Source organism: Heteronotia binoei, chromosome 3, assembly GCF_032191835.1.
Source record: "Heteronotia binoei isolate CCM8104 ecotype False Entrance Well chromosome 3, APGP_CSIRO_Hbin_v1, whole genome shotgun sequence".
Taxonomy (NCBI): Eukaryota; Metazoa; Chordata; class Lepidosauria; order Squamata; family Gekkonidae; genus Heteronotia; species Heteronotia binoei.
The window spans coordinates 137,294,745-137,307,955 of NC_083225.1; the positions used below are offsets into that span (position 1 = coordinate 137,294,745).

The 13,211-nt window shown below is 41.0% G+C and overlaps 1 protein-coding gene across 1 annotated transcript in view; it reads left to right on the forward strand.

Moving 5' to 3' along the window:
• PROS1 (protein S) overlaps positions 1-13,211 on the forward strand; it is a 42,670-nt gene that overhangs the window by 12,684 nt on the left and 16,775 nt on the right. The window contains exons 4-7 of the mRNA XM_060234512.1: positions 4,412-4,498; positions 10,286-10,408; positions 10,574-10,705; positions 12,244-12,369. Of these exons, the coding sequence (XP_060090495.1) occupies positions 4,412-4,498; positions 10,286-10,408; positions 10,574-10,705; positions 12,244-12,369 (468 nt within the window). The remainder of the gene's footprint in view (positions 1-4,411; positions 4,499-10,285; positions 10,409-10,573; positions 10,706-12,243; positions 12,370-13,211) is intronic.

Here is a 13,211-nt window from a genome sequence, read left to right on the forward strand (position 1 = left end):
CAGGACAGTGATGGCAGCAATTAGATGAGCAATAACATGCGTAGCAGATTCCCCTCTTTGAGGAGTGGCCCATAAGACACCCGAATAGGTGTCTACAGACACATGAACAAATTTCCAAGGGGCCAATGAGGGAACAATAGCTTGGGCTTGTGAAAGGGGAATGTCAAAGACTTTAGCTAGCTGTTTGGCATTCTGATGGAAAAACTGATGACTAGATACTGGGTCAGAAAAAAAGGAATGCACGGCCTGATCAGCACACTGATTACCCTCAGCCAGAGCATTTAATGAAATTGCTGAGCAGTCAGGTTAAAACAGTTATAAGGAAGTACTTCTTCACCCAAAGGGTGATTAACATGTGGAATTCACTGCCACAGGAGGTGGTGGCGGCTACAAGCATAGCCAGCCCCAAGAGGGGACTGGATAAAAATATGGAGCAGAGGTCCATCAGTTGCTGTTAGCCACCGTATATATATACATATATATGTGTGTGTGTGTGTACCTAGAAGAAGACATTGGATCTATACTCCGCCCTCCACTCAAGAGTCTCAGAGCGGCTCACAATCTCCTTTATCTCCCTCCCCCACAACAGACACCCTGTGAGGTGGGTGGGGCTGAGAGAACTCTCACAACAGCTGCCCTTTCAAGGACAACCTCTGTCAGAGCTATGGCTGACCCAAGGCCATTCCAGCAGTTGCAGGTGGGGAGTGGGAAATCAAACCTGGCTCTCCCAGATAAGAGTCCACATGCTTAACCACTACACCAAACTGACACATATATTTGTCACTGTATGACAGAGTGTTGGACTGGATGTGCCACTGGCCTGATCCAACACGACTTCTCTTACGTTCTTATGTTAGTTTGCAAACCATGCAGGTTAACAGCATAATCAGGAATATGTAGTAGTAGCACCATGTGAGTATGAGCAAACAATTTGCTGAGCCTGATCAAAGGGTAACAAGAACAGTTTGGCATTTTGGTGAAAATAGCTATGACTGAGAGAGGGATCAGTAAATAGAGAAGTAACATCTTTTAAAGCCTTATCAGCATATGCATTGCCCTGAGCAATCACACCAGGAAGATTAGAATAGCTTCGACTATGAGCAACAGAAAAAAAGTAATGTACGGTACGGCAAGAAATTAAAAACTGCAAGATTAAAAATATAGCCAATCAAATTTGAGGGTCAATGTGGAGAGTGATACATGCACCAGAAAGTTGATGAATCAGATTTAATGCATATAAGGTGTCAACTATTAAGTTGAAAGCCGTTGTGAATAGAGCTAAAAGGCCATTGTTACAGTAGCAATTTCAGCCTGCTGCACTGAGCGCTGCTGCAAAGTAAAGTGTCTTTTACACTTTCTCCCCAGCAAACTGGGTATTCATTTGACCAACCTAGGAAGGATGGAAGGCTGAGTAACCTTGAGGCAGCTACCTGAAATCAGCTTCTGCCGGGATCAAACTCGAGCCGTAAGCAGAGCTCAAGACTGCAGTACTGCAGCTTTAACATTCTGCACCATGGGACTCTATCTGAATCCAAATTAGCATTTTTCTTAGCCAATTTCATCATCAATTCTCCTGCTAGGATTATCAACCTGTCTTCTGATTGCTGCCTGAAGATGGTTGATAAAGTCTAAACAGGGCTCTTGTGGCTTTTGACAGACAGTTGCAAAACTATGGGCTGGCCGCCCTTCTGTAGGTACCTTGGCAAAGGCCTGTAAAGCACATTTAGATATTATAGCAAGGGTTGCAACAGGGAGCACAACTTGTGCTTCAATAGTGCTGAACTGTCCAGATCCATATAGTTGTTCAGCAATATAAGTTCCATTGGAGCCACGCCCTTGAGCATCAGCCAAATTACAATATTCACTGTCCCATACTACATACTGTCCAGGAGTTAACATCATCTTCATCATATTTTTCCACTCTTGAGAAATCACAGTGTATCCATTAGAGATTCCTTCTAAAAGACCTTGCACATCAGTTCCCCCTATGCCTGTGTCTCAGATAGCCTTTTGAATTTCCCTCAAAACAGAGTGGGGCAACGCAGTATAGTTAACAACCTGTTGCCTATTCTCATTCTGTGCATATGTTACTGGGCATACTGATAAAAGGTCAGCCAATTCGTCCCCTGTCAGATGTTCAGGGCAAATAGACAACATTTCTGGGACATCTTCCAATTTAGCCTGACCAGGTTCCTTCTCCAAAACTTCATGGACCATGCGTCCCGGGACGTTAGATGGCGGGCCCATGGGTGGATCCGTTGGCGGAGGAGGGGCAGGGGGCACAAGTTGGACACCAGTGTATTTTAGGGGGCAATCTTTGGAGAGCTGGTTTGTGTTAGAAACGGGCATAAATTTCTCTACTGCATACCTGCATTGATGCCAGGCTTGAAGAAGTATGACAGAAGCTCAGGGCTTTGTATGAAAGGTCTTCCCTATCTTCTCCCAGTCCCGAAGTTTAAGAGAACCTCCCTCCGGGTACCAGGGGCATTGCTTACCGATCTCTTGTAACAGTCGTAAGTTGGCCAGAAGTCACGGACCCGCCAGACTTTTGGATGAGGAACCGCAGCTCCTCCAAATGTTTGCTCTGGGTTTGCGAGAACTGTCCTCCCATACTCTCCAATGAAAGGGTTGTTGAGAACGATGGAGTGCACTCAAGGGGCCTATGCCAGGCGTTGATGAGAGGGGTCCCTGTTCGCTGCACTTGTAGGAATCACATGACTCAGGGTTGAGGTTCTTTGCACCAGTCTCATCTGACAGTGGTCGTTTATTTTATACATTCTTCTTTACACAATCATTTACTAGAAGTATGCAGAATAAGGAGACAGATGTTTACCTTAGCTATACCCCAAATGTGTGTTCCAGGAAGGAGGTGAAAGGGTACCAAACATTCCAAGGCCCTCAGCAGTCTTGCATAAGGGCAAAGCACACAGAGGCTTAAGGCTGCCTTCTAAGTCTATAGATGAATTCAGGACAAGGTCGGTGTGCCAGACCGTTGACCTTTCTTTCACTAACAAGCTCAGTTGGTACAGTTCTCTCCATGAAATTGTTTAAGCAGCCTCAGTAATAGATGACAAAAATGTCTGCAGGTGTTTGTTTTCTTCTGTAGCCCAGAGTTATTAAAGTTGCCTCCAAGTATTCTTTCTGTGGTGGTGCTGGAAGATTTGAGTGGACAAAGCTGACAAAAATCCTCATCCAACCTCAGACTGTGCTGTTCTGGCTGCTGTCCCTTTTGGGATAGCTCCATGAAGAAGTAGCTTTCACACAGCTTGTGTGTGTGTGTGTGAGAAAGAGAGAGAGAGAAGGGGCCTAAAGCAAGAGTTCACAGTGGGCAAAGGAGTTCTGGGCCTAATTTAAAGGCATACTGGGAGTCTGTCACCTCTTACAACTTAGTTACAGGAGTGAATGGAATTAAGCCCCACTAAGTTTCATGGGATCTGTTACATGCATAGCTTCGGTATTCACGAGTTGAAATTGACTTCATAAGTATCTCCCACATCTAGCAACGTGGTTATTACCATAGCATGGATATTATGGCCAAATATCACAGTTTTTCTTGTAAGGACTGCAGCCAACAGCCTGGAGGAAAAAAAAAATCTGTTCCCTTTAATACAGGCTTAAGGGGAAGTTATTTGCCATTATCTCTGTGCCATGAAATGATTCCACAAATTAAATCTCTATGAGGCTTCTTGGCATCCATAGCCCAAGTTGCTTGAAGGTGCTTCATACCATAGATAATTACTTAACATTCGTCAGATCTAGCAAAGTGCAACTGGAGACTTGAACATTTAGGGGGAGTGCAACCTCTCCAGAGGAGACTGAATCCCAATTTCATGGTTAACTATCACATCAAAGAAGAATGTATGAGCTAATTATATTTGGCATGACATATTTTCCACACGGTTGAGCTATCAAGAATGATAAAGACAATACAAAAATACTTTTATCAGTATAAGATTATGCAAACTCTAATACCGTACAAAAACTTTTGTCACTAACTACTATAGATTTGGAGAATTCAAGGAGGCTGCTCTGAAGGTGTTATGGCTTTTAATTTCTTTTAGTTCCACAACTAGTTATAAGCTTTTAAAAAAATGTCCCTTCAGGACCTGTTTTAGGACTGATCTGTATAACCAGTGGAGGGGAAAACCCACCTGATCCGTATTTTAGGGATTCAGCTCCTTCAAACTAAAACTGCAGGAGAAATTGCACTTTTCATTGCTCCCACATGAACAAAATTTCCTATTCATAGACAGGTGACATGATGGGGGAAAGCCTTCTCACTTTCACCCTATTTGCCTTCAAAAATCTCTCTACCTGAAGTCTAAAGGGAGTAATCCAGGGAGTAATTTAGCTCTTTGCATTTTACAATGTGACATTGCCGTTGTGTGTAAGCTGCTTTATGCTTTGACAGACTGCCTGGCCTCTCATCGAGCAGGACTTTTCAGGACAATTCCAGTGACTTCGGATGTTCCAGTGGACCTAAGGTCTTGTGTGAAGGGTAAGCTTTTGTAATCATATATCCATGAAGAATTGCAGGGAGGAAGAATCTCATTTGTGCCTTTACTTTTTCCTTCTATTCACTGCTTCTCCCCACTCCTGGTCACTGTTGCCGCCTTCTACTCTTTGTTCTGGATGCTAAGATTAGGGAGTGGAGGTTAACCCCATGTTGTTACTGTTTTCTACGGAGTTATTTTTTCTATACCTAGGGGCTTCTTCCTTCACAATAAAATTCTACTAGGAATATGGCCCATTGTGGGAATAAGTATAACAAGCTCTAGAAAGAGGCTCTAGGTGAGTGCTCTGGCTTTAGGCATTCACAGTCAATTTGCTGTGGCATTATAACATGACGACAATAATGCAGATGCTGAAGTTCAGCATTCCTTTTGTCTGCAGTGTGTTGTTGCTACCTTTGGCTGTTGTATTTGGTCTTGTGGTATTTGGCATCACCATTAGCTTGAGACGTGATCTGGTTTTCTTGGCCTGGCATAGTTGTGTTATAGTATACCAAAGAGTATTTGCCTCAAGGTAGCCATTTTCTATAGGGGAATTGATCTGACTTCAGCTTTCCATTTCCTCCCCCTCCCTGTAGACTCTACCTAGGAAAAGTACAGTCTTTTTCCACAGTGGGGATCAAAGCAGAAGGGAAATTATCTCAGCAGGGTATAATGACACAGAGTCCACCCTGCAAAGCAGCGATTTTCTCCAGGGGAAGTGATCTCTTCCATCTGGAGAGCAGTTGTAATTCTGAGAGATCCCCTTCCCTCTCTTGGAGATTGGCAGCAATGGTTCCCCCAGAGGAAATGGCTGGTTTGGAGGGTGGAGTCTATGGCATTCTATCTGTCTGAGGTCCCACCTCTTCTAAAACCCAACCCTCTCCAGGCTCCACCCCTCAGACCTCCAGGAATTACCTAATAAAAGGTAATAAAAATTGCCTGTTAATTGCTCTTGCTACAAGTCTAGCAAGAGCAATTAACAGGCAACTTTTATTACCTTATATTGGTTTCCCACACAAATGCTATCCAGACCAAATGGTCTTCCAATTTATTACACTATTTTTCCATTTGATCCTAACTTTGTATCAGTTAACACTCTTAACCCACCAGCTATGTGTTTTTCAGCTCACTGTACCGCATCCCCTCGTCTGAAGAAGTATTCATGCATATGAAAGCTTACTTTCTGAATAAAACTTTGGTGGTCTTAAAGGTGCTACTTTGTTCTACTGCTTCAGACCAACACAGCTGCCCAACTGGATCTAAGCCAATAGATTGCAAAGGTAGCCTGTCCAAGTCTGTCCTGGTGCTTGGGATGGAATTGCTCTCCATGGAGATTGCGTGACATACAGCTTAGCCAGTGGGAGAGTAGGTGAGCCGCCAGCAAGTTGGTTTGTCATATGTGTGTGTGTGTAAATTCTGTATGTGGGGAGGTGTCAGGGACATCAGGAATATGTAGAGGTATTGTTGCCATGCTACTATGTGATTGGTGGGTCTAGACCAGGGGTGTCAAGCTCATTTGTTGCTAGGGCTGAATCTGACATAAATGAGACCTTGTCGAGTAGGACCAGGCCATATGACCTATATATGATTAGATAGCAGAGAAATGAACCACTTCAGCTGGAACATCTTCTCTCCTGCTTGGAAAACTTAGATTGTGCACTGAATCACAAATATGGATCCGCCAAAGAGTTCCAAAGACATAATGGTACTTTAATCTTTGGAAGAGCAGGTGGGAATTTATACCAAGGCTCCCCACTGGCTGCAGACCCCAGACTTTGCTGCCATTCTGTTCTGGAGAATCCTCTGGCCTCCAGGAAGCAGACTGCAGGGGTTACAGTAGGAAGGTCCTGTCTATGAAGTCACTCTGTGGCTCAATTTACTATGCCATACCTGTTCCCAGGGCTTTTTTTTGTAACAGGAACTCCTTTGTATATTAGGCCACACACCCCTGATGTAGCCAATCCTCCAAGAGTTTACAGGGCTCTTGACACAGGGCCTACTGTAAGCTCCAGGAGGATCGGCTACATCAGGGGTGTGTGGCCAAATATCCAAAGGAGTTCATGCTACAAAAAAAGCCCTGCTGTCCCCCCTAGTTTCCTAATTTTGTGTTGCTGTGAAAAGAAGACTGTTCATCTGGAACTTCACTATCATTAAAGAAGACTGGAAATTATCCCAGTCATTTTTTTAAAGTGATAGGATTAGTTATCTTAAATGAACTCAAGTCAGAAGAGATTTGATTAGATTTTTAGTTAAATTTCTGAATGATAGTCTCCACTCTATATGTAGAAGAAGAAGATATTGGATTTACATCCGCCCTCCACTCTGAATTTCAGAGTCTCAGAGCAACTCACAATCTCCTTCATCTTCCTCCCCCACAACACACACCCTGTGAGGGGGGTGGGGCTAAGAGGGCTCTCACAGCAGCTGCCCTTTCAAGGACAACCTCTGGCAGAGCTATGACTGACCCAAGGCCATTCCAGCAGCTGCAAGTGGAGGACTGGAGAATCAAACCCAGTTCTGCCAGATAAGAGTCCACACACTAAACCAATGCACCAAACTGTACCTGTTTGGTAGCTGTTATTAACAAGTTGAATTTAAGATACATACATACATGTATGTATACATATATGTATGTATACATATATGTGTGTGTGTGTGTGTATAAAATAGCTAAATGGTATCTTAAATTCAACTTGTTAATATATATATATATGCATCATTTTGTTTGTTGTCTATATATTGTAATCACTTGTCATATTTCTTGGTTTATAATTTTTAAAAATGCTTGTAGGCTTGTGAAGTAAATTATGTGGTTGAAACTGGATGTTCAATTCCCCTTCATCTAGTATTTATATTGTTTATTAGCCACTTCTCAAAAGAGACATTTGACACAGCATATTTATTCAACTTATTTAAGCAGAGCAAAGCAGCAGACTGCTTATAACTGGATCCGCTGTGTTCACTGGCACTTCAAATAGCTTTCACGGTGGAGACAACTCTCCAGCCCTCCAGCTCTTTCAATTCACTGCAGTTTGCTTTTGCTCGAACAGAGAGGATATTGATTCTTAGTCCTCTTTAATTAAGAGAGTCCACCAATAGAATTTTATATTTGTGCATTTCTTCTCTCATCAATGCAATCCCAAATATAGAAGTTATCATTCTAAATCCTTTATCTCTTATTTGCATCTCATATCCACTCGTAAATCATAAAGGAAGAAAATGTCTTGCAAGGACACATGAATATCCTTATACATTGGAGGGGGGGCAGACACATTTCATCAGCCCAGTATCATATCTGAATGGTAGTCACAGCATGATTTTCTCTGCTTTCTATTAGCCATATAAAGTACTTGTTTCCTCATGGAACGCAGCCTATTATCTTGACTAATAGTTCTTTTTACACTTAACTTGTTATGAACCTGTGTAATACTTCTTGCCATCCTTGCTGTTGCATTTGTTGCACCCCAAGAAGTTCTGCAGTGAAATGAAATAGTGCATTAGGCTGCAGCATTTTCCATCCTTCCCAATTGCGGAGATTTCTTGCTGTAAAAAAAAAAAAATCTGCATTCATTAAGTCATAAAGCTGCAGAATAGCTAGTTTGTCCTTCATTCAGTCTGTCTGATCAGATTACATCCAAACTGTGTGATGTAAGAAATTAGTAAAAAAGAAATAAGCTATGCAAAGCATCCCGTTCTTAACTTGATGTGCCTCTTCATATTATTCCTGTAACAAAATGGTCAGGTGTTTGGAAACAGATCCCAAGTGGAAGATACATGCTTATCCTTAAGCATCTGTTCCTGTTTTTGTCCTTCAGAACACAAGAGGGCAAAAAGGAACCTTTGGTAATTCTCCCTCATGCAATCAGAGATGGAACACGATTCCCAGGCTGCTGTGCTAGTGTGCCTGCAGTCACAAATTAAAGTATGTTTTTATTCATCCCTTCCTTCTCTTTCTTACTCTCATTAGAGCCTCTGGGGGGGGGGGGGGTGCCAGGGCTGTGTGTTTGCATATTATCTCACTGAATGGTCTCCAGTGAGGAATACTGCTGTACTTGATGTTAATTTTATTCTTCATATGTGTCGGTGTCATAAAGTGGTTGTCACAGATTACCCACTGGAGAAACACTGATGATAATACAAGCAAAAAAAAAAAGTGTTGTAGCTGTGACTGAATATCCTGGCAATCCAGTCTTTAAAATTCTGTAGTGGCTCAGGCTAAACTGATGAAAATTGGCCTATAGTAACAGCAAAGTACCTGGAAGATCAAAGTCTTCTGCCCTGCTGCAAGCATTTCATGCCTTAACAACACTACAACCAGTTGACATCTCATAATAGTTTAACATGGCGAGAGGAACTGAACCACCTTATACAACCTGTTCATAACACAGTGACAAAGATAAATTCAGGTGGGTGGCCATGTTGATCTGAAGCAACAGAACAAAGTTTGAGTCCAGTGGCACTTTTAAGACCAACAAATTTTAATTCTGGGTATAAGCTTTTGTGTGCATGCACACTTATTCAGCAAATGAAAGCTTATACCCAGAAATTAAACTTTATTGGTCTTAAAGGTGCCAGTGTACTCAAACCTTGTGGCAGAGCATATGCTTAGCATATACGGTCCTAGATTCAATCCCTGGTTTGAGAAAAGAACCTAGGTTTGGGAAATGTCTCTCTCTCCCTGAGAACTGGGGCAATCGAAGTAGACAGTCTGACTCAGTACACAACAGCCATACATGTTCATGAATCAGTGGGTCTTGATGCTAGTCACACTGTTCTATCAATTGTCAAGCTGTCAAGCATGCGTGTTCAATGACGAGTCGAAGTTGATACAAAGACTACATTTATTATAGACCGATACTTTTGGTAACAGGTTCTTGAGAGTAATGCTGAACACACATTGATATAATACTTTTAAGGCCTCCTTCAAAGGGATTCTAAGGGATGGGGTAGCATTCACACATAAATTATCATAAATGCCTACATTCCCATAGCGTTATCAGGACAGTGTCCTTGCTTTCCCCAGATGTCTCTTACTCCTTTACAGAAATGTATGGGAAGGTGTTGATTACTTGGTTTCAGTTCTCACTACTTCTAATTATAAGCCATAAAGCAAGGGGGGGGGGGAGGGAAAGAATAATAAGCTAGCAACGTTGGATCCTCCATGATGCTTCACAGACCAGGTTAGGCAGGACCCTTAAACAATCAATTATCAATGGAATTTCACCATGCTTGACACAAGCATCTTCAGAATGTGATTCACAGGAAGAGGTTTTTCTTTTCAAGTAGCAAGGACGATGGAAGGAAAGGTTTGTGAGATCCTGTTTTTATAAGCTACCTTGGGTCTTCTTGCAGGGAAAGGTGGGATAGAAATGTTTTAATAAATTCATCTGTGAAATAAAAAGTACATGCATCTTCGTTTTTATTCTTTTTGTTTGTTAGTTTAACCTCTAGTGCTTGCAAAGGAAGAATGGTTCATTTACTTATCAGCATTAGTCACACCAGTGCTGATGTTTGCTGTAGGCACAATCCTCACCAATGCTGATGTTTCTGTAGCCGCCCTGAGCCTGCTTTGGTGGGAGGGTGGAATATAAATCAAATAAACTAAATTAAACTCACTAAAAGTCTCCACGAGCATTAAAAATGAATTAGGAGGGCTACATTGACTTTGTAAAATATTATTTTTGTATTGCAAGTTTTCTCCATTGTTTTGAATATTGCTTTGGGAACAGAAGGGACAAACAAGATGAAAGAAGACTAATCAAAAGACTGATTTTTTTTTTATTGTTCTGCAGCAATTTCAGACCAATGTATTCCTCTGCCATGCAATGAAGATGGTTATAAAGAATGCAGAGATGGCCAAGCCATGTATACCTGCGTCTGTAAGCCCGGATGGCATGGACAAAAGTGTGAAGAAGGTATAGTTTGGAATGGAACCGGTGGCAGTTATCAGGACATTTTAAAATATATATGACAGAAAACACAAATGAATCCATTTCAAACATATCTGTTCATACAAAACAATAATAGAGTAGTCAGCAAAGGACCTGTCCAAGGTAATGGTTTGTTTTTGTTTTTTCTAGATATAAATGAATGTGATGATCTAGTAAACAGAAATGGAGGGTGCAGTCAAATTTGTATTAATTTTCCTGGAAGCTATCGCTGTTCCTGTGAAGACGGTTACTTTATGCTTCCGAATAAACTGAACTGCAGGGGTAAGGGCACGCTTACTAACAATCCCTATTCTCATATCAAGGATCACTGCCTGATTACTGTGCTTCATCTCCATCTGATAACACATTGCTGAATGCTCTTTTCATATGTATTCTGTGATAGGTAAGAATATAAGAAAAGCCATGGTTGGATCAGGCCAGTGGTCCATCCAGTCCAACATTCTGTGTCACACAGTGGCAAAAACCCAACCAACCCCCCCCAAAAAACCAGGTGCCATCGGAGGTCCATCAGTGGGGCCAGGGCACTAGAAGCCCTCCCACTGCTGCCCCCCCCCCAAGCACCAAGAGTACAGAGCATCACTGCCACAGACAGAGTTCCATCAATGTGAGGTAGTCTCGTAGCCATGTTAAATACTCCAGAAAAAAACAATTGTCTAATAAACAATTCACAGTTAACCTCCCAACATGTGAAATGGCAGACTATAAATACACGGAATTTTAATGTGTATGTTTATATGCATAGGCAGCTATCTACCCACTGAGCAATTTAACTTCTAAAAATCCAGGAAAAGGAGTTGCACAAAATCATGACAACTCTAGCAACTCACACATTTCAACAAGAAATATCTCCAAATGGACAAAAGTAGGACTGCAGTTTACCTGGCATGGGTCATAGATTTGGCATATGGACCATCTGTAGTAAACAAGGTCAATCACAACATTTGCTTGTGATCACACTACCAAGACTGGTACAGGCAAGTTTCAGCATGCCTGTCCCAAATCTTCTGTGGAGCTGTGTTTCTGATACCTCCAGCACTGAAAGGAAATCTAGTAATTTAACACTTACACACTTAGCCCAAAAATCTTGTAGCCCATTGTTCTGTCAGACGGTGTCTACTCAGCCAAGGGAGATTACTTCATTGTCTCACAGCAGTATCTCTTTACCTTGTAATTGAATTCTAGGGCTCTGCCAATGCAATCTTAAATAGAGTTACTCCCTTCTAAGTAATAGCAGCCAATAGGAAGGCTATAACTGCTTAGGAATGTGCTGTACATTATGATGATAGTGCTTAATTTGAAGGAAATAGAGTTCATGATACCAGTGGGAATATAAAAGCTTACCCATATCACTTCAAACCTGACAAGCAGAATGAGATCATTACCCCTTTGAAAACTCCTTGTTCACGTAATTGTAATGTTTTTTTTAAAAAAGCATCATCAATTTTAATTTTACTTATATATCTGCTGGGTGAGGATCTAACATGAAATGGATGGTGGGATCTAGTCCATGGATGTCTATGCAATAATTAAGTTGTTAGTCTTGAAGGTGCCACTAATGTATTGTTTATTTTTGTTTCCAAAAAGTGGCACAGTACCTCTTTTTTATTTTCATGTGAACCTATAGTTAAATGTTCATATAAGCACATTTCACTGGGGAGTAGCTCATGCCTCCCAAATTTGTGATGGTCACTGGAGCTCACTTCCACCCTTGAGGTATGTGGTAGGAAGCAAGTGCCTCAAACATGAAAACAGTATCCATTCCTTTATGCTGAAAATGAGTGCGTGTTCTGTTTGTACAGACAGGAATGAATGTATGTTAAATCAGAACATTTGTGGGACAGCACAATGCAAGAATACTCCTGGGAAGTATGAATGTGAATGTGCAGAAGGCTATGCCTATAATTCAACTACAAAGAAATGTGAAGGTAATTCCTAATTTTTTTTTAAAGCAGAATTTTGAATGTCTTGGAGTGCTCACTATTGTTACTGTGTTTCAATACTTATTTGCCAGGCACATGAAAACTTTTACCAATTTAACAACAAATAATGTATCATTTACAACTTGGGCTATAAAATTGTACTATTTGCCATTTATGGAATTTAAAAAATATAAATCTTCATATTCTATTTTTAAAAATTGCAAGTATACCAAATACTTGAGGCAGAGTTGCAAGCTTCTGCAACCAGTGCTAACATAACCCATGTATCTTTACTTTTTGCCGAATGAGGGATGGGAATTTGGAAAGATTGAAGATAGAAAACAAATTCTGTAATAAAAGAAAGTGCATTATTTGGACAGAAACTCAGAGTTACAATTGGTAAGAGAACCAGTATGTTGGGGTAGTAAGCTAAACTTTGGGACATGGAAAACACTGAACTCTTTAATGTATTAATATAAAACACATTATAGGTTATTAATTGTTGCCAAAACTATTTAAAGAAAAAAACCCCTTGAAAATGTTGTGTATGTTTCCCTCAAATTTCCTAATTTTTCCATTAGAAAAGTTGAGAAGGTCCTCAGACATTTGCATGCTGTTCATTTGGAATGAGTAAATTACAAAGTAATTACAAATGAAAAAATGTCCTATATTTTCTCTTTTTGAGTGAGGAAATATAGGACTTTTTTTTTGTTATTTCCCCAAATTTCCCAATATTTGCATGAGAAAAATGGGGGGGGGGGGTCCTTGAGGAGTAAATTTATAGTCCCCCCAGACTTTCACTTCTGTCTCTATTTAGAAGTAATTGAAATTTTTTTCATACAGATTGC